Source organism: Colletotrichum karsti, assembly GCF_011947395.1.
Source record: "Colletotrichum karsti strain CkLH20 chromosome Unknown Scaffold2, whole genome shotgun sequence".
Lineage (NCBI taxonomy): Eukaryota > Fungi > Ascomycota > Sordariomycetes > Glomerellales > Glomerellaceae > Colletotrichum > Colletotrichum karsti.
Genome location: NW_024065902.1, coordinates 108,002 through 130,992, shown reverse-complemented (window position 1 = coordinate 130,992; position 22,991 = coordinate 108,002). Strand labels below are relative to the sequence as shown.

Here is a 22,991-nt window from a genome sequence, read left to right as displayed (position 1 = left end):
TCCGTGCCGATCGAAGTCCCGGCCGTTGTGAAACAGGGGACACGCCTCCGAAGATGAGATGAAACTGAGCTTGTATTATTACGCACATTACCTGAGACGGACCAAACCGTCCAGGAAACGAACACGCAGCACCCTGCGCCGCGCGTTCCTCGTCGGGCAATAACCGCTCTTAGCCAAGTAAAAACACAATGAACCAAGCTTTTTTATCATCCCGATCCACAGCTGCCCGTCGCCAAAATGCGCCTTGCTTTAGAATGCCGCCATACAGAAACCAAAAACACCAACGACAGCAGCTCCCACCGACACACTAACCCCCCTGAACCCCATCGAAATCCCAGACGGCGCCGCAGAAGGCTTCGTCATGCCCCCGCTCGGCGTCGTGGTACCCGTCCCGTTCGTCCTCCTCTCCGCGTTCGCCGCGGGGCCGGGGTTCGTGACGGTGAAGAAGTTGCCCGCGACGACCTTGTTCGCCAGCCCGGCCTTGGTCAGCACGTCGTTGACGTCCACCCCGCCGCGCGTCGAGAGCGTCTGCAGGGCCGCGGTGCCGTCCGGCGTGATCTCGCTCGTGTCGACGAGGATCTCGATGTACTTGTGCGTGAGCGGGACGCGCGCCGGCGGCGAGGGGCCCTTGTAGTCCGCGATGGCGGCCGCGTTGGTGGTCAGCGTGTTGATGGAGCGCTGCGTGCCGTCGGAGAGCTTGAGGGTCGTCGGGGCGCCGGCCGGGGTGAGGTCTGTCTGGGCCCAGTGCAGGAATGTGCCGGTTTGAGGCGGGTTGTTGGTGGGGATGTCGACGTCGACCATGATTATTGCGTAGGACTTTCCGGTTAGGGGCTCGGTTGTGCCGACTGTTGGCTCTTGTGCCGTGACTTTGGTGATGGTGTCAGTCTAGGTTTGCTTCGTAGAGTGAGGGATACTTACGGCTCTTGGCCAGATCTACACCATTGAGCGCAGACTGGTCTCCATATGCGACGACGAGGTCGACGTTGGACGCGGGCGCGAAGCCATCGGGCGTCTTGGCCCAGGCTGCAAGGGCGTTGCTCAACAACAGGACGAGGGTAGGGCGCTGCATCGTGTGCGGTAGGACAGGTGGTGTGAAAAAGATGAACGCTGTGGGGAAAACACAATGACAGGAGAAAGTCAAAGGGAAGCTTGTGGGAGGAGACGGGTGGCTGTCATCTTATAATGCGAAGCAAGGCGTGTCGTTGCGAAACGCCAAACCAACATGCAGCAAGGATGCGGCTCGAACACGTTCCGCGCGGCTGGTCCACAGACATGGGACATTCTGTTCCCTTTTCTCCTCTGTCCACTTCCCGACTCAGGGACCGCACGGATGATTGAAGCTTGAGTTGCGTGGCAGAACCAGGTTGCACCCTGGGCAAGTATTCCTTTCTATCCATCATCGGCGTGAACCTCATTGATCAACAAGATCGTATCTACAACTTCAAACCCTCCATCAAACCCTCCAAAACAGCCCACTCCTCGCTTCCTTCCCAGCTCTCCTTGCCCCTGCTCATGACACTCCGTACCGCATTCCTTGCCTTGCCTCGCCACTTGCTTCCGACGCTCTCGACCTCAGATCCAAAGTTCTCGAGGACACTGACGAGCTCATCGGTCCTCGCGACAACCTCCTTCCAAGCGCCCGCGTCGACGAGCCAGTTCTTGCTCTGATCGGTGCCCCCAGAACCGGCCGATGACGGAAGAAGTCCGCCACCCGCACCAGCGCCCATGGCAGCACGCCACGCCTTCTCCGCGGCATCCACAGCCCCGGCGTAATCCCTCCTCCAGACCCTCAATTTGACGATCAACTCCCAGAGTTCGGAGCGAGTGGTGATAAGCGGTACCACGATCTCCTCAAACAGCGCGACGACGGCCTTCTCCACGGTGCCGCGAGGGGGCGTGTATATGCCCTCCTTGGTATCCTCCACCTTCTCCTTCGTCAACAATGACTCCTGGAGCAGAGCTCTCAAGACATCGTCATCGAGGGCGGCCTCGCTCTTGCGGATCCTGATGATGGCCCTCAGAGCCAACACCATATCCAGCACGGCCACCGGCCTCATCCTCGAAGCAAGAGTGAGGACGTTATCCCAGATCCGCCAGTTATCCTGCGCAATCGTCGCGCCGCGCTTATACGCTGCCAAGGCCTGTGACAACAGAGCCGCGGGGTCCTTGAGGTCCGTCTCCTGCTGTGTCGGCTCCTCGTCATCCTCTTTTTCCTCATCGTCTCCCTTCTTGTTCTTCTCGTCGAGAAGCTTCTTCTTCACGTCTTCCACCGTCTCGAGATACATACTCCAAAGCGACGAGCCGAGGTTACTCCACGTCCTTGCATCCTCTCCGCCCACAACCTCTCCCGCGGCGCCGATGGCACGGCTGTACGCCTCGGCGGCGTCAGGGAAGTTGCCCATGCGCAGGTTGATATCGCCCAGCCTGCCCCAGAGCTCGGGACTGAGACGATTACACTTCGTCGCCGCCTGATACGCCTCCAGAGCCTTGTTCCAGTCCTTCTGCGCCAACCAGTGCTCGCCCAGGGACTTCTGCGCCCTCGCGAACCTGTGCTTCGAAATCTCCCACGCGCGCTCCCAGTGCTGGGGGTCGTTCTCCAAGTCGCCGAGGATGCAGAACAACCTCGGCGCGTTGGGCGGCGGCGGCACGCGTTCGGGACCCGAGAAATCGGCCGGCTTGAGGTACGTGACGTCCCCGTCGAGGTCCTCGGCGTCGGGATCGGCGTTCTCGACGACGGGGGCGCCCGTCTTGTGGAAGAGTCTCCAGCGGACGATGGCGCGGGCCTTCTGCTCGCCGCCGCTGCCGCGGCCGTCCTCGTCTTCCGAGGAGGCGCTGCTGGCGAGGCAGAGCGCGACTTCGGCCCACAGCCGCAGACGCTTGAAGATCTCGAGCGCGGAGACGAGGGAGCCGACGCCGGCCCAGGAGTACGCGAGCTCGGACTCGAGATGCCAGCGGGGCGGGGAGGAGAGGGCGTGGATGTACTGCAGACGGACGTTTGCGGGGGCGGTCTCGGTGTCCTTGGCGGCCGGGAAGAAGGAGGTGGGCTTCTCCGGCTGCGGTGCTTGAGCGGCGGGCGCGTCTGGCGAGGAGACTGCGATGGCGGGGACGTCGACGTCGGCGACGTCTTCGGCCTTGACCTTTGGTGCTTCGGAGGTGTCGACGACGACTTGGTCGACGACGGCTTGCATTTGGAGGACACCGCGCTCGACTGTTCTGCTGCGGTGGACCTCGATGCGGGAGCGGACGAGGAGGGCTTGGGTGTAGATTTGCCAGTTGGTGGACTTATCCGAAACGACGCGGACGGCATAGGGCAGGACTTCTTCGGACGTCAGGGTGTCGACGGGGGAGAAGGTGTCCTTGAGAGTAGCCTCTGTGAGAAGAATGATTTGGTCGAGAGGGGACAGACGCGGTTGGTCGTCGGGGGAGAGATCAGCCAAGGCTGGAGGAAGACCTGATCCTGTTGCTGCCAACTCGCCATGCTTTCCACTCGCCTCCTTTGAAAATTGAATCTCCTCGAGAAGAGTATCGTCGTTCAACGCCACGGCCTCAGGCTTAGCATCGTCCTCCTCATCCGTAGTCTCAGCCGGGACATCGCTCTTGGCGAGAACGACAAGCTGACTGGTGCTCTTCTCCTGAAACTTCGTCCTCTTACCCAACGCACCAGAAAGCGCGTACGCGAAGTTGTTGATCTGCGTAGCCTCCTTCAATGCCTCGCGAGCCTTATCGTCGCGACCCAGCATGATATGCGTGTTCGCAGCCTCGAGCAGGAACTGCACCTTGTCCTCGCGAGACCAGCCATTCTCGCTCGTCGACCACACGTCCTCGTCGAGAATCTGCTTGCGCACGGCGTCCAAGCCAACCTGGATCTGCTCCGCGAGCGTCGGCACGTCGATCCACTGCGACGCCTTGGCGAAGTTGGATCCTGGGCCGAGGGAGGGCTGACTGAGGAGCTTGAAATGCCAGACGTCGACTCTCAGACGGGTCCACGGCAGGCTGATGCGCGTGGAGTCGGACAGAGTGATGAGGGCGCCGCTGGCGGAGGATGTCTCGGCGAAGATGTGACGCGCGAGGGCGAAGAGTTCGATGTTGGGGATGTAAGGATACGGCGAGACGCCGTCGACCTCGAGGGTCTTGAAGCTCTTCCTCCTCAGGACCTTGAGGGTGTCTGTCGCAGAGGCGTCTGCCGCTGCCAGGGCTTCAGTGAAGAGCTTCTCAGCTGCGTCGACATTTTCCAGTACGGGGCCTGTGACGTTTGACTGCAAAAATGCGTTCAGAGCGGCGAGACCGACGGCGATCTCATCCTCGGAGAGCGACTCTTTTGATCCGGTGGAGGAATCGCTGGTCTGTGCAGCCAGGCTGGAGGTGAACTTGGCAATGAGATCCTTGGCGACGGGAGACGTGAGAACGTCGATGTATGCGCCATCGTTGACCTTGGAGAAAGGAGAGACCGAGGCCTGGTTGCCGTTGGCTTGCGTTGTCGTCATGGTTTTCGCGTTGTCGCAAATTGACGTATTTCGCTTGATATCGTGAGACTTCAGTGCTCTCTGCCCCGCGGCGGGGTATTTTGCGTTTGGAAACCCTTCGAAAATCCCAGAATCCGGCAAAATCAGCGATACAACACGTGAGCAAAATTTCGGCGTCAGAAGCTGTGCGACCGCTAGCGAAGCAGTAATTTCCGGCTCGATTCGATCGTCCGGTGAGTCAAACGGCGTGTTTTTCTGGTGTTTTGATGCCCTGTGAAATCGAAATTCCCATGGTGGGGGCGGGGCAAATTTTCACCTGCCATCACTTTTACATAAGCAACTCACCGACCCCTCACCGAGCATCAATTACATGCATCGTCACCCGCCTCATGAAATAGTCCAGATATCGCGAGAAAAACACTTGCTTCTGACAATGCTACCTATCGCTGACACTACGGCGCTATTCGATGCGAGCTGAACATAGAATGGTAAACACGACAAAACGCTGTCCGAACCTCGTAGAACATCCGTCCTGCTGAAGGTACATGATTACGCCCACGCCTGCTTATTCTCCAGTCCAGCACCTCTTACATCAGCTTCTTCTAGACCTTCTTGCCCGCCTTCTTGCGGGTGGGCACAACCTTGAAGCCGGCACCCTGGATTCCGGCATCGCCGGTAGGGGTAGGCTCCTTGTGACCGCCCTTCTTGGCGACTTCGTTCCATCCGCTGGAAGAACCGCCAGACTTGTCACCGCCGGTACCTTGCTTCTCGACCACACCCTTGTCGGCGAGCTTCTTGCGACGGATGAACTCTTCGGCAAAGTGCTGTCCGTTCATCGTCTTTGAGTTTGCGTAAATTGCATCGGCGATAATGGTGTTCTCAAGCGGCAGAATCAGGAGCGTAGCGGCGAAAGTGTCAACTGATGGTTTGGTTAGCAACGACATCGTATCGCGGGGCATGGAACACTTACTGTCGACACCAGTGATGCCCCGAGAGAGCTCCCGAGTCAACCACTTGTTGAACTCATCCATCGCCATGTCGGTCTTAGTAGGCGCGGCGATGGGAGCGGCGACAGGCTTGGACACTGGCTTCGCAACAACGGGGGTGGGCTTGACACCGGCGGCGCTAACAGACCGGGTCTGGGCCGCAGGTCCGGTGGGCGCCTTGATCTTACCACCGGCTCCGACGGTAGCCCAGCCGGTTCCAGTGAGCGGGGCGCCAGCATTCGGCTGACCAAGACCGGGAGCAGCGTTAGACTTCGTGGCGAGGTCGGCATAACGCTTGCCGGCGGCGGCGGCGGACGCGATGCCAGTCTGGACGGCAATCTCCTTGGCCTTCATCTTGCGAACCTCCTCCTCGCGCTGAATATCGGCGAGCGTCTTCTGTTTGGCGGGAGTGCTGGTTCCGGGAGTCGACTTGGTGGCGACGGGCTTGGTCCAAGGGCTGGCAGCTCCGACCGGCGATCCGTTGCCCCAAGTACTAGTCGTGGGCAGGCCAGTCGCGGAAGAGGCAGCCTTCTCGCGCTCCCTCAGAGCGGCGGCCTCTTGCTCGAGAGCTTGGCGGCGACGCTCAGCAGCAACCTCCTCAGCCTTGGCCGCCTTACGAGCCTCGGCTTCTTGGATCTCCTTCAGGCTGGGACCCTTGCGGCTCGCGGCTTCCTTGGCCCACGGAGCCAGCGGGGGCGGCTCAGTGGCCGATCCAGTGTCAGGCGTTCCGGTCTGGGAGCGGTTGTACTGCTCCGGGAGGTTGGAGCGGACGCGCTGGGCGGTAGGGGCCGGAAGAGGCGTGCCAGTGGCGGGCAGCGGGGGAGGGAACGGCATGGGGAGACCAGCAGCGGCGTTCTTGGCGGCGGCAGCAGCAGCCTGAGCCTTCTGGACCTGTTGAGTCAGAGACAGCTGTTGCTCCTCCTCCATAATCTCCTTGATACCGGGAGCGGGTGACCTGGACTGCTCCTGCATCACGGAGTGACTAGAATGGCCCGGGGCGGAAGCTCCATAGTCATCATGCTCTTCCGCATGCTGAGCCAGCTCCTGGGCCTTCTCAGCCTCATGCTCGGCGCGAAGGTCCTCAAACTGCTTGAGACGTTCGCTGAAGCCCTCCTCATCCTTGTCCAGGTCATCGGTGCTGGGAAGGTTGCCGCGAAGGTTGGTGTCATTGGCGGGCGCGCCGATGGGTTGCTGCGGGAAAATACTCGACAGGCTGGTAGGGGCTTGAACGTTGGCAAGCATTTGGCGCTCACTAGGGTTCAGGTTTGCCAGCTCGTCCTCACGAAAATGATCCAGTCCAGCGCCAACTGGAGCCTGAGCGGCGCTCTGCGGGGCAGAATCGAAGAAGCCGGATGTAGGTCCAACGCCGCCACCGATGGGGGGCTGTTGAGGATGAGCACCGATCGGAGACGAGATGCTGCCGAAGCTAGGTTGGCTCTGCAGGCTGTGAGCACTGTGCTGGTGGTGAAGACCGGGGACACCACCTGGGCCTTGGTTCTGGATTCTCGTGATAGCCTGCTGCCTCATCATGAAATCCCGCTGCTGGGCCATGGCCTGCTGTTCCTCCTGCTTCCGACGCTCCAGGTTGTTCTGCTCCTCCGCAGTCAAGGTTCTACCGAAACTAGGGAAGACACCACTGAGAGGGGGAATAACGCCGGTGCTGCCGCCAGGAGAGAAGGGACCAGCCTGGGTGGGAGGACCATGGGCAATGCCGATCTGAGGAACGAGGAATGGCTCTCTAGAGTTTCCGATCCTACGGATCAGCTGACCGAGTGGCTCGAAATCATGGTCCTCAACCTTCTTGACTCGGAGATCGGGCGTAAAGAAGTTGGCCTTGTACCAGTCGTTCATCTCCAATCCACTGAAAGGTCCTTGCACTTGCTGCTGAGGATCGAGATAGACCCAGCGCATGCGATCGGGCATGACCATCTGGCGATGGGTCGTGCCGTATTCGGCGCCGGTGGAAGCTCCAGGTGTAAAGGATTGGGGGTGTCCAACAGCAGCAGCCGCCGAATGAGAGAGGTCAGAACCTCCAAAGCCGCTGTGGGTGCGGGTAGGGTCGGAGGGGAACATCTCCTCAAAGATGCCGCCGCGACCACTGCGCAAAGGACTGCCCGTGTCGCGAGGTTGAGTGGCGAAGTTACTGCGACCAATGGCACCCAGAGCTGTAGCCTGACGCAGGTCAGGAAGTGAATCACTGAGGTTCTCCTGCTCGTGGCCCTGCATCTGAGCTTGCATGGCCGGGGGAAAGAGGGAATGCAGCTTGCTACGGCCAATGGTTCCTGCTCCCCCAAGACCACCAGCACTGGGAGGGCCGAACACGCCACCTCCGATGCTCGACAGACCGGGAGACTGAAGTTCAGCGCCCATGGGGCTAAACAGAGAGCTGCCGAAAACACCTCCGAAGCCACCCCGTTCTCTATCAGGAGTGCCGGTCGACAGAGGAACTGGCCAGCCGGATGCATAGCCTGCTCGGGCGCCAGCGCTACTGGTTTGGCTGCGATCGCTGCCGTCGAAAGGATGGGTGGGGAAGCCACGCATCGAGTTGAAGGCGGGGTTGTGCTCAGCACCAGCAGCCGCACCGTGTTGCTTGTCGGCGCCGGCGTCTTCTTGGGACTCGCCGCGCTCAGCAGGGGGGCTGCGGTACGGGTTGGTCTCGGCAGGGCTCTGGGGGCCGGGTTCCTGATCCAGCTGGCGACCGAGGTTCAGCCCAGACATGCCAAAATCACCGGTTGAGCCTTTGACAGGTGTCTCGAACATGCCGATATTGCTAGCAGGGTTCGGGTTCGCCGCCGGGGGGCTCGTGTCTTGGGCGCCTCCCAGGGCTGCGCTGCCAGACAGGCCGTCGTCTCCCGCAAAAGGGTCGGTGTCGGTGCGGTTGCGTGGGCGCCAGGACAGACCCGCGTCGGGGGTGGAGGCTTCATTCGGTTTGACGGGACTATCGCTGCTCTCCTTGTTGATCAGATTGGCGAAGCGGCTTCCACCTCGAGCTCCGGAGCCGATGGTCGAAGTGGGAGTCGGCAGCGCGAACTGACCGAAGCTGCCCATTCCACCACCACCCATTCCACCAGCAGACGCCGGCTGGGAGTTGCCCCAGAGCGAGCTGATGTTTGCGCCCATAGTGGGATTCCCGGCCGTGTTGCTCCTAGTCAAGTTGCCGAAGGGTGCTTTGCTCTGAGCCTGCGTCTGCGCTTGACCAGCACCATCATCTTCGCCCGCATCCTGCTCCTTCACGTCGTTGTTCTTGCGGCCAAACAGGAACGCCGGGTCGTCGCGAGAAAAGCGCGTCGCACTAGGGGAAGCGAGGGGACCGCCGCCGAAGGTGTCTGTCGTCTCGCGGCGTCGCGTTCCCGGTCTGGAGGCAGAAACTGGAGATGACAACCCATATCCAGCAGCGCTACCGTGGGACAGGGAAGCTTTTCGTCCATTAGGTCCGGGCCCTTGGGTTCCCTCCTTATTCTGGAGCGGGGGCTTCAGAGGAGAGTTGACATCTGACGCGAAAATCTGTAAAAGTCAGTATGATGTCCCAGGCCGCAAGGTCCGTCAGGGTGGCCCACCTTTTCCTCCTCGTCAGTCATGCCGTTGACGCCGACAGGATGGCTGTCGCCGCGCGAGTTCCAGCACGAAGAAGGGTCCTGAGAGTTGTGGTTGTTATTGCTCTTTCCCCAACCCCGCGTGGCGTTTCCGTTTGTGTGTCCCGGAGTCCATCCCGGTTCTATCACGCTGGAGGGGTCTGAATCCGCCGCGCCGTTCCTGTACAGGTTAAGGATGGAGTCCTTGTGGTACTGTGAGGAATTCGGGTCGTAGCTGCTGGCGCCCGGGGTCTGCGGGATCGCACTGGAGTCGATGTTTGACGCGGCGAAAGCATTTTCGGAAGAAGCTGCGGGTTGGGACGGTTGGCCGGGAGTCGTCGAGGGTCGGCGGAAGGTCAGGGTACCGTTAATTCTGCCGTCACGTCGAGCCCTGTGGTATGTGTTAGCGCGCGTGCTGCCTGTGATTGCTTGGCGAAGGACGTGAAGTCATGGTGCTGTGACGTTTTGGCAAGGCTGAGAGATGGAGCCGACTCCACAGGCTCGGGCGACCACGATGCAGGCACTGTGATGGAAGATGCAACATCATCACCGACTGCAGAGACGGACAGGAATGAAGCCTCGTGCAGAGTGACGATGCGCAGAGGGTTCAGCACGGGCGGCGACTCACCATTCCCCGCTTGCTCCACGGCCGTCATTTCGACCGGCTCTCGCGTTTGCGTTTTGGCCGGCGGCGGCTGAGGCGAAACTCGATGGTAGATTCGTCGAAGGCATGGCGATTGGCGTCGATGTTGCGCAAGAAGAAGGGTTGCTAAAGAAGTTTGCTGGCGTTGAGCAAGGGTCGCAGTGGGTGCAGCAACGCGCAGGTTGTGTGGGAATATTTTTTTGGGGATCGGTAGTTGGTCTGATCGGACTTTCGCTTTCGTGGACAAGGCACGAAAGGGATTCTTTTGCGGGTAGGTTGTTTTGTGTGTCGCGCGCGACGGGGAGTGATGATGATACACAGAGAGTGATGCGTGGTACAGATAGCTTGATGGAGGCTTGCTAAACGATGGATTGATCGGGAGACCGAGGGGTCGGTTCGCGAGCGTATGCGGTCGTCGTGCGAGGGTGGTGAGGATGAGCTGTCTCGTCGAAAAAATCAAAGGTTTGAAAGGAAAATTGCCAGCTCGGAAAGACCCACGATGAGGTGGTGTGGACCGGCGAGGAACAGTGGGAACGGCCAGTCGCGCTAAGCCCGAGGAGGCAGCCCCCGGGGTTTATCCGGTGCCGGCCACACGTTTTTGTGAGTGCCGGATGACGTTGACCAGCCTGTTGCATGCATGGATAGGATTGATTTAATTTGGGTGTCTTCTTTCTTTTCGATATCTTTTTATTTACAGAATAGCTACCAAATGCAAGACTCTGGAATTAATTCGTTGGCTCATCTCTGACACAGTTAAGTAACGAATATCCCCCAATCCCGCGCTCTTAACCGCAACCAATGACGCCTGCAGCCATCACGTCACGTGGTACGTCACACGTGACCCCTCCAGCCCACACTGACGTTGAAGTTGAAGCCTTAAAATGCAAGTTGGCCCCCCCGTGCCAGTCAAAATCGGGCGGTGGTGCAGGGCTTGGGCTGGGATGCGCACTTGGATCGGGTGCTAAAATTCTGGCTAAGCTTCGATTCAGGGGTCGCCTCGGCTCACTGACCTCTTGTTTCTGTGTAAGGCCACCTAAACTTGACTCTCTCTTTCCTGAGGTGTTCCATTCCATTTGCTCCAAGCATGCTGCACCACCACCAACTGCTTCCATCCACGCCTCAGCATGCTGCCCGCCTCCTCATCCCATGTCTTGGTCCAAAAGTCTCATTCCTCCCACGACTCGCATCCCTCACTCCCTCTGCAGGTGTCATTGGTCGACAGTTTCAGAACAAGCTCAAGGGAGAGTTTATTATTTTGGGTTGTTTCATGCAGCCAACGGTCTCTGGACAGGAAATGGGCGCGCCTCCAAGCCTCGTCTGCCCAGAGGGCATGAGAGCGCGCTGATCAGACACCATAATTGAGACGACGTTCGACCCCTCACTTGAGGCTATCCTCTCAGCGCAAACATGGCTGGCTAGATAGCCTCTGCTGCTGAGGGCTAGCGGCGGTGTCATTACTCAGTCATCTTGACGACTTGCCAGTGAAATATCCGTGCATTGCGTTTGCACCGTGATTGGTGACACCAAAAAACGTGAGAAGTGCAACAACATCATTGTGAACCGCGGAGCCGCCTGATCTGTGAGCGACCGGCGCCGTGTCCGGCGGCACGAGCAGAATAATGCTGGGTCATCCTGTTGTTCCCACGTGTCCCGCCGTTACCGTGTCGTCCTAAGTCCGTCAATATGTGGAATCTGGCATTCATATCGCCAAGTTCATCATGCCCTCTCGGCCGAACCAGGGCTGGCGCCATTGGGCCTAGTGCGTCATCTCATAACTAAAACCGCCCCTGGAACTCAACTTCAACCTCCAATATCACATCACGCCCTTCCCCGCCGTCTCGTTGCACGACGTCTCACCAAACAACTCCCACACACCGCCCCCGCTCAGAATGGCGCAGGCTGGACTCACGCGCTCGCTCCTGAGCTGGCTCACCCGCCTCGTCGCGGTTCTCTTCGTAATCTGGGTGTCTCCCACCGTGCTAGGCTCGTTCGGGCTCTCCAGAGACACCCCGGGAGACTTCTCTGCCACCAATCCCTGGCGAGACCTGCCGTCAGATCCCGCGGTTCACGACACCCTCAAGGAAGTCCTTCTCATCGGAGATACGCTCAGAGACGGCCTGCTGCCGACGTCATTGCCGGATGATGACTACGACACCTACTCGACCATGCTGCTGAGTCTGGAAGGCCGGGAAGATCTTACGTGGCTCATCATCCAAGAAACCGGCATCGACAAGACGATAATGGCCATCGCCAACCGCGGCGGGCACCACAGCCCCATTCCAGAGGAGCCCCACGACTTGCATGAGCGTGTGAAGAGACTACACGACCACTGGTGGGCGCTCACCTCGGCCAAGGACAAGCCAGAGCGTTGGGAGACCAGATTCGATACCACGTATCTTCCGTCACTTCTTACCGGAAAGGCCCTGGATTCAAGTGAGAAGCTGAAGGGATTCAAGTTAGACTTGACTCCAGCCCAAAAGGCAGAGGCGGAGGCCAAGTACAAAGCGTATCGGCAGAGAAGGGATCGCGCTGTTGCGTACCTCAAGAAGAACCCACCCAAGCCTATGGCCTGGGTGCCGATAGACTCAGCCCCGGAGAAGGCTCAAGGAATCTGGGGAACCATATTTCATGATGGTATTATACAGGCCGGGCGCAAGGTGTTGGGGAAACAGATGGCGGCGAATCCTATGTTTAAGCCGATCTACCGGGACCTCACCACGGAACGCATCCCGTATGGCTGGGTTGATCCGAGCCAGCCTGTGGAAGAATTCAGTGAGCAGGACCATCTCCGGGAGATGGAAGCGTTCAGAGAAGAGTCTCGGCTTCGGGAGGAAAGAACTGATAGACAGGCAAAGTTTCAGGAGGAGCTGAGGGCTGAGGAGAGACGTCAACGTGGCGATAAAGAGGAGCTTTAATATCAGCTTTCCATTCAGTACGAGAGAGAAACAACAGATCTTCGCTATTCTAGGTATACAGGCTAAACGCTACCAATTCACACAAAGAATATTCCTCTACGAGCATCAGACCTCGGTGAGACAGGTCCGAACCACACCTCACTCGTGAAGGCGACAACTTTCCTCCACGGGAGCTTAAGATGCACTGATACCAAAACCGTCTGCCTATGCACAACTTAGATGCCGGACAAGACAGCGCCGATGGAAAGCAGAGCCGGCACGCTCTGAATCATGAAGATGCGCGGGTTGGCCGTGGCGCCGCCGTACGCGCCGGCAACAAAGACGCAGCCGAGGAAGAACAGGCGGATCTGGTCGGCGAACTCGGCGACGGGGTGAACGACGCCCCAGGCCAGACCGGCGGCGAGGAAGCCGTTGTACAGGCCCTGGTTGGCGGCCAGCGTCTTGGTCTTCTCGGCGAAGTCGGCGGTCAGGCGGAAGGCCTTGCGGCCGCGGGGCGAGGTCCAGAGGAACATCTCGAGAACGAGGATGTAGCCGTGGAGGCCGGCCACGAGGCCCGTTGCGGTGGCGCCGATGAAACCCATTTTTGATAGTGGTTTTTTTTTTGGAGGAGGAGAGAATGAATAGGTGAGGTGGTCGGCGTCGGCGGGAAAGTTATGTGGACTGGTAGCGAATGTGGCACAGTGGTCGGTGAGGGCTGGTGATGGAATGAACGACGGGCGGTTGGCGCGGGCAAGCTGGCATCAACAATTGAGTTTGTGGAATTCCGAGCTTCGTACCGACGACACCAAGACCCGAGATGGATAAATCGCCGGCGGAACGGAAAAACGATGCGATTTGGGGAGAAGGGGTTGTCTCACGACGGATTGGGAAGGTTGCGAGTCAGCCGCTTCAGCTACACCGAGCTCACCGACTTCACCAAAACTGAGATAACTTGACCGTACTTCTCGCTACCTCTATGCCTATCCTTGCTGCTGGTAGCTCTAGTATTGCCTTTATTATCCGTTATTATCACACAAGTATTCAACCAGGAAGAAGAGCCTTATCGGAGTACAAGCTGTTTGGAGCTTCATCCGGATTCTTCTCCGGGCTTCGACAATCGTTACTCAAACAGCATAAGACAAATAATTGGATATTCTCTTTGATGTCATCTTTTTTCAAAAATATGGCAGCCTTGATTTCTGCCGAGTTCTTCACCTTTCTCCAATAATATCAAACAAAATGCCAAAAGAATTAGACAAAACCGATCGTGATAGGCTGCAATCCAGTCCCGAGACGTTGGGAAGGAGCGCTCGCCAAACTGTCGTCCCTTCCTTTCCGGACCTCTTGTCGGCCATCAGCCAATGAAAAAATTAGATTTCTGTGGAATCTGCTTAGTCATGGGCGCCATCGTCGTCGTTCCTGGGGAAGGCACCAATTGCGTTCTTTCCTGCAGGAACTCGCAAGGGTTCTCAGGCGACTGGTAATCGGCACTGCAGGGATCGATAGCGTCTTCCAGGTTGACTGGTCTCTGCCCGGCCCCGCCCATCTCGACGCGAAAACTAATTGCCTCTCGACTTAACGCGTCTCCAGGGTCGCCATCGCCAACAACACCCTTGGTCACTTTCACAAACGTTCATTCGTGTTGGCGTCGACTTTACTGACGTTGTCGATACCTTCCAGCGTCGGCCTTACTGACGTTGTCGATCGGCATCGCCGTCTTGCAATTATTTCACTTCATTACAATCATTCATCGGTGGCACCACCTTTTCCCCTACCTCATGGGTCCAGCCTTAGCCGCAACCCAAGCTTACCTCTCACCACTTATTTCGTCCAACCGCCTGCACCACCTGTTGGTGTTGGGCTGCTCACTTTTTTAGTCACATCTCACTCACCAGATCGGACGAGATGCCCCCAATCAAGATGGAGGGCGGCGTCAAGCCCGAGCCGTCAGATACCAATCATCTGCTTGCGACCCCCCTCGCAACTTTGCAGAATCAGAATGCTAGGGGTTCTCACGAGTCGCCCTACGTGACTGCTCCTTCTTCGGCAACAACGCTTCGTGCTGACACAGAAACACCCCGGCAAATCAAGCTCGAGGGTGGTGCGCTGTCAGAGATGAAGCAAGAGCTTCCTGCTGGAAATGTGGACCACGACATCCCGACTGGCGAACCCGAATCCGGCATTCCCGAGATCAATCAGCACCAAGAACCCGACCCTCTCGAGCAGTGGGCTAAGGAGACATCGCCAGAGGTTCTCGAGGAGGGTGTCAAGATCGGCTTGGATCTCTTGGAGAACCTAAAGTTCCCTCTCAATGCTGCCGCCGCTGCTTCCCTGTCCGACACCCAGGCTCCCGCATGGCTCAACGCGATCAAGGACCTACAGTCCCGCTCAAAGGCATCAAAGACTATTGTCGGCGTTGTCGGCAACACTGGCGCTGGAAAGAGTTCCGTCATCAACGCTCTGCTGGACGAGGAGAGACTTCTTCCGACGAACTGCCTCCGAGCCTGCACTGCTTCGCCCACTGAGATCTCTTACAACTACTCCGACGACGCTTTTGAGCTTTACCGTGCCGAGATCGAGTTCATCTCTGCCGACGACTGGATCAAGGAGCTCAAGACCCTGTACACCGATCTCTTCGATGACAACGGCAATGTCTCCCGAGAATGCACCAATCCTGACACTGAGGCTGGTATCGCTTATGCTAAGATCAAGTCCGTCTACCCATCCAAGACCAACAACATGATCGCCGACAGCAGTCCTGAGCGCCTGGCGAATGAGCCCGCCGTCAGAGGTGTTCTGGGCAGCGTCAAGAAGTTGCGGTCTACCACAGCGAAGGAGCTGTACAACGGCATGCAGCGCTACGTCGACAGCAAGGAGAAGAACAACCATCTCAAGAAGGACGTTTCCATGGAGTACTGGCCCCTGATCAAGGTCGTTCGGATTTACACCAAGGCCAATGCCTTGTCGACTGGCGCCGTCATTGTCGACTTGCCTGGTGTCCAGGATTCCAACGCTGCCCGAGCCGCTGTTGCGCAGCAGTACATGAAAGCCTGCACGGGTCTTTGGATCGTCGCTCCTATCAATCGTGCTGTCGACGACAAAACGGCAAAGTCTCTTCTTGGCGATTCTTTCAAACGCCAGCTGAAGTACGACGGTATTTATTCCGCTGTGACCTTCATCTGCTCCAAGACGGACGACATCTCGGTGATCGAGGCTGCCGAGAGTCTCGACATTGAGTCTGACGTTTCCGAGTCTTGGACCAAGATCGATGATCTCCGCCGCCAGATCGGAGCTCTTAAGAAGGAGCTGGCCAGCGGCAGGGACGAGAAGGCAGAGCTCATCGATAAGCTCGAGCAGCTCGACAGCACATGGGAGACCTGGGACGAGCTCTCACAAAAGTTTAGCGACGGCAAGACCGTCTACGCTCCTTCGGAGAACAGCAAAAAGCGCAAGCGTGGCGCCACCTCCAAGAAGAGCCGCAAGAACCACATGTCATCTGATTCGGACGATAGCGACTCGGACTCGGACTTTGAATCAGCTAGTGATAAGGAGAACCAGCCTGAGGACGAAGGCCGAGTCCCTTTGACCGATGATCAGATCCAGGAGAAGCTGGCAGAGCTGAAGGCCCAGCGGAAAGAAGTCCGCCAACTGCGCAAAGAAGTCGATGCCAGCCTTTCGGACATTCGACAACAGATGAAGCCGCTTCAGGCCGAGGAGAGCCGACTTCTAGGAGCTGTCAAGGCTGTTTGCATCCAAGGCAGAAATGGATACTCAAAGGGTGCAATCCAGCGTGATTTTGCCATGGGCATCAAAGAGTGAGTCTTCTGTGATTCGAGGATGTTTATCCCTATTCTAACTGTCGCAGGTTGGACCAAGAAGCCGCCATCGAAGAGGACGAGAACACCTTCAATCCCGACGAGGACATCAGAGATTACGATGAAGTCGCGCGCAACCTTCCTGTCTTCTGTGTGAGTAGCCGTGCTTACCAGAAGATGAGAGGCCGGCTGCAGAAGGATGACTTCAACAACGATGGCTTTCGCGATGTCAGCGAAACCGAGATCCCCCAACTTCAACAGCATGCGAAGAAACTCACCGAAGGCGGTCGTGCTGCCACTTGCCGTCGGTTCCTCAACGACCTGAGTCAGCTCCTCAACTCCATGAAGATGTGGGCTACCAATGACGGTACCTTGTCCTACATGAGTGACAAAGACAAGAAGACCGAGGAGAGCCAGCTTCGCCGACGATTGCTTGATCTCGAGAGGGTATGTATAGCTTGCTTGGAGTGAACATGTTTCTTTTCTTACCGTTGACTAACCGATTGCAGGAGTTCGCCAAAGCTGTCGATGAGTGCCTTACTTCCATGAAGGATGCCCTGGCTGAGAGCATCTACGATCACTTCGACCGGACGATCCCTTCCGCTGCCGACGCGGCTGTCCCCACCGCCTCGTCCTGGGGCGCTCCCCGCAGTATGGGTGGTATGTTCTGGGCCACGTACAAAGCAACTTGTCGCCGCGCCGGTGTTTACTCTGGCGCATCTGGGCCTCGCGACTTCAATGCAGAGCTTTTCGAACCGATTAGCAAGCAGCTTGCAACGGGGTGGGAAAAGGCTTTTCAACGACATCTTCCCCGAGCTCTCGAGGGCTTTTCTATGAGTGCCCGCTTGGTTTTGGAGAACTTCCATCGTGCTGCCGTCGCCACTTCCCAGCAGCGCGGTACCAACTTCGCAGGCATCAACATGCTGAGCCAGCAACTCCGAACGCACATTACGAGACTCAAGGAGATTCCCGGACTTCTTCGCACGACCATTCAGGATCTCCAGCGTGAAGCCAGCAGAGGTTTCCATCCAATCATCACAGAGGATATGCAGCCAGCCTATGACATTTGTGTTGAGGAGAGAGGTGTGTTCAACTGTCCCCTCCGAAATTTCTGCGAGCTAACAAATGCACAGGTTCTGGCTCCTATGCTCGAATGAAGAACCATATGGTCACTCATGTCGAGCAGAACCGCGAGTCGATGTTTCGCCACGCGACCGATACCGTCAAGGTACTGCTCCAGCAACTTTGCAAGCGTGTGGAGGATGACATGGCCATCCAGGTGCAGGACATTTATAACCTGTTGGCTCGCGACTACTTGGCTGTCATAGTAGGCATCGATTCCAATGTCCAGCCGACTGGCCTGCCCCGCTCTGAACGCCTTTTGCGAGCCGAGATGCTTCCCATCCTTTATGACACGGCTCAGTGGTTCGCCAAGTCTTCTGCAACTGAAGATGAGGGCCCCGCCGAGGAGGTCGACCCTTTTGCAGGTGACGATGACAACGTTGACGATCTGCTGACTTCTCAACTCAACGACGAGGCTCGAGCTAGCGCTCATGGCAGTGTTCATGTCAAGGCGGAGGCTGCGATGTGAAGCTCAAGTCGCGTCATTATTTCGTACTTGATTTGTTTGCGGGGAGGATTGACGAGGATGATTTCCTGTTCTTTGTTCAGCAGATGGCAATTTTGTGGTGTCGTGGCGTTGGCACTGGTCTTGGGGTTGTCAAAAGTGGCTTTGGCTCTTGTTCCTGGCGTGGAGTTGAACATTACGGGTAAAATTGGGTCAGGTCACTTTATCGTGAATACGGAGTTGCTTGGGAGATATCCATGCTGAGACAGATATCCAATACCTACTACGACGATTGCTTTGATGAATGATGATCGAAGATTAGAAGGTGCGGTTAAGCTGCGATTTCGAACGCCTAGGTGACATGGGCCATGGCACGATACTTCATTCGTCATGGTCTTGGACGGTCTTTATCACGAGGTATGCAGTAGTCTTATGAGATGATCCGAAAACTCGATTCCGATCGACATATTGTGCGACAACCTCCTTTTTCGAACCTCTTATCCCATATCTGATGTGTGTACATGAAAAGCTTCAGGCTCTGAGATACTTTGATTACCATAATGAGTGAAAGTCCCTTGTATTGCTTGTGAACGTGAGTAGTAGTTCTAGCTGGACTCGTTCTTCTCCTCCTGGGTCTCGACCGCCATGGCCACCCACACACACTCGTTGCAAACGCAGACGCCTTCTGCGTTGCACTTCTTCCCGCAGTCGCAGGGGTCCTCAGACTCCTGGACCTGATCCTTGAGAGCACGGGTCTCGGCCTCCACCTTGTCTTCCTCGAGAGCACGGGTCTCGTTCTCCTTGACCTCAGACTCCTTGGTCTTCTCCTCGAGAACACGGGTCTCGTCCTCCTTCTTCTTCTCGGCAACAGGAGCCCCAGTCTCCTTCGCCTCAACTGTCCTCGCGGGCCTCTTGGTCATGGTAGGAGCCGCACTCTCAACCTTGTCCGTAGTCGCGACGGGAGGAGTCTTGACCTTGTTGACCTCGTCGACGGACTCGGACGGCACCGGGTTGGGCTTCTCCTTCTTCTCCTCCTCCTTCTTGTTGTTGTTCTTCTTCTTGTCCTCGACGAGACCGAGCTGAGACTTCTGCGCCTTGGTGAACTGCCCGGGCTTCCTGCCGGTCAGGGAATCCTGAATCTGGGCGCCGAACTGGTGGAACTCGAAGGGGTTGGCGTCGATGTAGGCCTTCTTGTCGAAGCAGTCGCAGATCTGGGTGGCGCAGGTCTCGAGGTCCACGCCGGTGTTGGAGGCGCAGGTGACGGCGCAGGTGCGGAGGCAGTCCTCGTTCATGAAGGGGATGGTGATGGCGTCTCTGCGGGTGGTGGGTAAGGCGGAGGCCGTGCTGGCGAAGGCGGCCAGGAGGAGGGCGGCGGTGACTGCGGTGAACTGCATCTTTGCGGTTTGGTAGTGGTAGGTTGGTAGTGGGGATGAGTTGGTGATGTTGTTTTTTGTTGTTGTTGTATCCGAGTATGAGAGATGGATGTGTGTGATGTTTGGGATGAGGGGAGAGAAGATCTGGGAGACGAGGGGGATGAGGGCCTCTTTATATATGGTATCCCGGGTCCCAAGGTTGTGCACAATCACCACTGAAGAAGCGTATCGAAACGTAAAAGAGGAAATTCAAAAATCAGGGTCGCTGCATTATTTTGCCCGGCGAATCACAGTTTAGGATCACCACTGGTGCTTTGGTGCTGCAAATACACTTTGGCCGCACCGTGATGGGAGGTGTAACTGAACCAATGGAAATTCGAGCACTTTGCCATTGGAGATAGGTACAAACGGCCTTTCCTGGATTATGGTGCGTCCCGGGACTAAAGCTGATTTTGCTGTCGTATCCCCCACCCCCAACCTTTTCCCGGTCCCCGGCGTATCTGCCTTACGAGGTGAAATGCACTTGTGTCGAGTTTAGTCGAGTTTAGTCAAAATTTTCAAGACACAGGGACAGTTCGAAAGACGTAGGGTGCTCCCCAGTCTCGACGTGTATGAAATCGTCCAAGAATATGTCCGTGAAGCCGTCGTCGACCGTGGAGTCCAGTCGGGGTTGTTCATAATCTGCCTCGACCGGCTGGAATTCGGTGCCTGCGTGGTACGTGCCTTCGCCCAGGGCGGTTCGTGGGTGCGATTCGTCCCGGCAAGTGGCGAAAGTGCCGTGGGAGAACTTTTCTTCGTGGCTCAGAAAGAAGTTGGTCCCGGCCGTTTCTGTGGCTTCGCTGAAACCTTCCATCCTGGTGACGGCGGCGAGGAGCAGGAGGTTGGCCATCTCCTGGTTTTCCGTATATGTAGACGTGAGGTTGGGGATGTCCATGGTTTACTGCTGAAATCCTGTGTTTCCCGGCTTTTGACAGTCGTTCGCGTGTAGTATTAAAAAAGAAAAAGAAGAATGTCGATGTGCTGAGTTGTGTTTGGATTAATGAGATCTTGGGGGCAGCTCATCCACCACCAACGTGCGCATGTTCGGCTTATTTGACTGTTGGATGAACAAAGAGTGTGTTCTGGTGAACGATGGAAGTTCTGTGTTTCTTTCAAATGGGTTCGCGAAATATCCATCAGGAATCTCCATATCAAAGCCGGGGTGTAGAAAGAGCATAACAGTTGAAAGAACAGAAGACCAGAACTTCAAAGGCAACCTCAAATGTCTTTCACATCTAACGAATACAATAGCATTGTCAGCTTTTCCGATTGTTTTCTTTGTAAATCTATCTGCTTGAATTCATCTCGCTGTGCTTTTTGCTTCCTTGAGAACCTCCAGCCCCGCATCACAATAGCTTCGTTGCCGCTGTACTGTATGGTGTCTTCATTTGCAGACAGAACCTGATTCTAAGTCCTCATCCAGTTGCATGTCCGGGCCCTCAGCTAGAATGTTGAAATTGAACAAATCTCAACCGCTGAATGAACCGTCATCAACCCCATAACATGACATGTCGTTGCAGGCGGCGAGCACCTTCCACATTGGGCCATGACAGCAGTGCGGCGCTTAACCGTAAGTTCTCGGCTGCTTTGCGGCACGGCAGGCCGAAGCGGCGCCGCGACTGGTTCGGGGATTCCAGGGGGTAACGTCATCTCATATCAAGCTCGCGGTGCAGTGAGAGCATTCGGCTGGTGCGACATGTCCCCCCACACGGTCGGATCTACTTTCTTTTCTACTTCGCCTTCTCCAAAACCGTGATTTCAAAAGAGACAGCACGCGATATGCGGGTTTCGACGGCCTCAGTGGCATTTTGCGTTGTTGGTCTGGCGGTTGGGGATGATGCCGCACAGCGAATTCTCAACAGTGACGACCGCGGGTATGACGAAGATCCGCGCGTCGTCTCACCGGATCTCGATGCCTTCATTGAGGATTTGATGGGAGAATGGCATGTACCAGGAGTCGCTGTGTCAATCGTGGATGCGGAGAAGACTTGGGCGAAGGTATGTTCACTCCCTTGGCGAGGAGCTGCGCGGAATCCTGTTGACGTCCTATCACGCTGCTGCGGCTGAACTTACGGTCTCTTGAACTGTGCTAACATCATCCAGGGCTACGGCTATGCCGTTCTAAACTCGACTCCTATCACACCCCATACCCTGTTCTATACCGGCAGCACCACCAAGTCCTTCACAGCCGCCGGAATCTCACTCCTGATCGACAATGCCAGCGCGTACAACGACCTCAGCTGGCAGACACCCGTGTCTAGCGTTCTCAGCGACTTCGTTCTCAGCGATGAGTGGGCGACGGAACACATCACTCTCGAAGACGCCCTCAGTCACAGGACAGGCTACCCGCGCCACGACTTCGCCTCGACGGCCACCACTGCGGAGGAAATGGTACGGAATCTGCGAAATCTGCCCATGACTGCTGAGCCACGGGCAAAGTATCAGTATTCCAACAAAATGTTCGGTGTCATGGGTTACCTCATCGAAACCCTCACCGGGTCGTGGTTGGGCGACTTCCTCCGGGAGCACTTGTGGGAGCCGATGGGAATGAACGAGACGTATTTCTCCCTCGAGGATGCGGAGAAAAGTGAATTGCTCCTCGCCGACGAGTACTATTATGACTCCGATAGCGCGGCGTTCATCCAGGTCCCCCATGAACCCTGGGCAGCCGAAGAAGGTGCCGGCTCAATCATTTCGACTGTGCTTGATTACGCCAAGTATCTACGCACCATGATGAACGAGGAGGCGCCGATGTCGAAGGAGGGCCATCGGGAGTTGAAGACGCCGCGGAGCTTCTCGAGCATGTCGAACCCGCCTTTTCTCGGCCCAGTCACTTACGCGAATGGCTGGAACCAGGGTATTTTTGAAGGCGAGAGGGCTTTCTTTCACTTTGGGCAGGTCACGATGTTCGTTTCTATAATGATCATGGTACCCTCAAAACACCTTGCGGTGACGGTCATGTCGAACACAGAATCGCCCTTGCCGGAACTGATTGCCCACCACATATTGTATGAACATCTCGGGGTCCCAACAGCCAAAAGATATGACCCGAATGAGAAGTGAGTCAGGTTAAAGAACTCTAAAGGAATCAATTACTAACGAGATGACAGATACAAATCCGACCGAAAAGCTCAGCATCAGTACCTCAAGCATTGTGTTGAGCACATCTACCCCTCGGTACCCGACCCACCTCTTCTACCAACGCTCCCATTGTCGGGTCATCTAGGAGAGTATCACGATCCGGGCTACGGAACGTTGAAAATCCATCTATTTTGCGACGACTCAGACTCCACGTTACTCGGACATCAGGGCAGCAATGCCGAAAAATGCCGACTTCGTGTCCTTGGTGTGGGAGGGGCTGGCTTTGAGTACCTCAATCCGGTTGTGTATCTCGAGCCGAAATCTGGCAATTTCTGGGTTGGCCGAGAATATCTCGAATTGGGGAAGGGTAAGCGCACCCAGACACCATTCGCGTGCATGCGTGCGGAATTTAAGGTTGGTATTACTGGCTCAGTCACGTATTTTGGGTTAGATGTCAGAATGGAGGGTGAAGATGGGCCGTTGGTCTGGTTTGAGAGGGTTAGAAAGTGATTTGGTTTTCGGTTCGAAGCTGTCATCATCAATACCAAACCTCATGAA

At 56.7% G+C, this 22,991-nt stretch overlaps 9 protein-coding genes across 9 annotated transcripts; 3 read left to right on the top strand and 6 right to left on the bottom strand.

Moving 5' to 3' along the window:
* Nucleotides 1–249: 249 nt before the first annotated feature.
* Nucleotides 250–1,069, bottom strand: CkaCkLH20_00586 (uncharacterized protein; the record flags this gene model as incomplete). Its single annotated transcript, XM_038883306.1, has 2 exons — nucleotides 250–866; nucleotides 919–1,069. The coding sequence occupies 2 exons, from the start codon at nucleotides 1,067–1,069 to the stop codon at nucleotides 250–252; spliced, it is 768 nt and encodes a 255-aa protein (XP_038750901.1).
* A 364-nt stretch (nucleotides 1,070–1,433) lies between these two features.
* On the bottom strand, nucleotides 1,434–4,484 carry CkaCkLH20_00585 (TPR repeat-containing protein; the record flags this gene model as incomplete). Its single annotated transcript, XM_038883305.1, has 1 exon — nucleotides 1,434–4,484. The coding sequence occupies one exon, from the start codon at nucleotides 4,482–4,484 to the stop codon at nucleotides 1,434–1,436; it is 3,051 nt and encodes a 1,016-aa protein (XP_038750900.1).
* Nucleotides 4,485–5,065: 581 nt separating this feature from the next.
* CkaCkLH20_00584 (GYF domain-containing protein) lies at nucleotides 5,066–9,753 on the bottom strand (the record flags this gene model as incomplete). Its single annotated transcript, XM_038883304.1, has 4 exons — nucleotides 5,066–5,382; nucleotides 5,434–8,953; nucleotides 9,007–9,412; nucleotides 9,650–9,753. 4 exons carry the CDS (start codon nucleotides 9,751–9,753, stop codon nucleotides 5,066–5,068), a joined length of 4,347 nt encoding a protein of 1,448 aa, XP_038750899.1.
* A 1,698-nt stretch (nucleotides 9,754–11,451) lies between these two features.
* CkaCkLH20_00583 (uncharacterized protein) lies at nucleotides 11,452–12,579 on the top strand (the record flags this gene model as incomplete). Its single annotated transcript, XM_038883303.1, has 1 exon — nucleotides 11,452–12,579. The coding sequence occupies one exon, from the start codon at nucleotides 11,452–11,454 to the stop codon at nucleotides 12,577–12,579; it is 1,128 nt and encodes a 375-aa protein (XP_038750898.1).
* Nucleotides 12,580–12,794: 215 nt separating this feature from the next.
* On the bottom strand, nucleotides 12,795–13,160 carry CkaCkLH20_00582 (uncharacterized protein; the record flags this gene model as incomplete). The annotated part of the gene is made up of 1 exon (XM_038883302.1): nucleotides 12,795–13,160. One exon carries the CDS (start codon nucleotides 13,158–13,160, stop codon nucleotides 12,795–12,797), a length of 366 nt encoding a protein of 121 aa, XP_038750897.1.
* Nucleotides 13,161–14,478: 1,318 nt separating this feature from the next.
* On the top strand, nucleotides 14,479–17,964 carry CkaCkLH20_00581 (tat pathway signal sequence; the record flags this gene model as incomplete). The annotated part of the gene is made up of 4 exons (XM_038883301.1): nucleotides 14,479–16,373; nucleotides 16,424–16,820; nucleotides 16,883–17,456; nucleotides 17,507–17,964. 4 exons carry the CDS (start codon nucleotides 14,479–14,481, stop codon nucleotides 17,962–17,964), a joined length of 3,324 nt encoding a protein of 1,107 aa, XP_038750896.1.
* Nucleotides 17,965–18,545: 581 nt separating this feature from the next.
* On the bottom strand, nucleotides 18,546–19,334 carry CkaCkLH20_00580 (uncharacterized protein; the record flags this gene model as incomplete). The annotated part of the gene is made up of 1 exon (XM_038883300.1): nucleotides 18,546–19,334. One exon carries the CDS (start codon nucleotides 19,332–19,334, stop codon nucleotides 18,546–18,548), a length of 789 nt encoding a protein of 262 aa, XP_038750895.1.
* A 523-nt stretch (nucleotides 19,335–19,857) lies between these two features.
* On the bottom strand, nucleotides 19,858–20,247 carry CkaCkLH20_00579 (uncharacterized protein; the record flags this gene model as incomplete). The annotated part of the gene is made up of 1 exon (XM_038883299.1): nucleotides 19,858–20,247. One exon carries the CDS (start codon nucleotides 20,245–20,247, stop codon nucleotides 19,858–19,860), a length of 390 nt encoding a protein of 129 aa, XP_038750894.1.
* Nucleotides 20,248–21,131: 884 nt separating this feature from the next.
* Nucleotides 21,132–22,943, top strand: CkaCkLH20_00578 (uncharacterized protein; the record flags this gene model as incomplete). Its single annotated transcript, XM_038883298.1, has 3 exons — nucleotides 21,132–21,350; nucleotides 21,456–22,411; nucleotides 22,463–22,943. The coding sequence occupies 3 exons, from the start codon at nucleotides 21,132–21,134 to the stop codon at nucleotides 22,941–22,943; spliced, it is 1,656 nt and encodes a 551-aa protein (XP_038750893.1).
* Nucleotides 22,944–22,991: the final 48 nt, after the last annotated feature.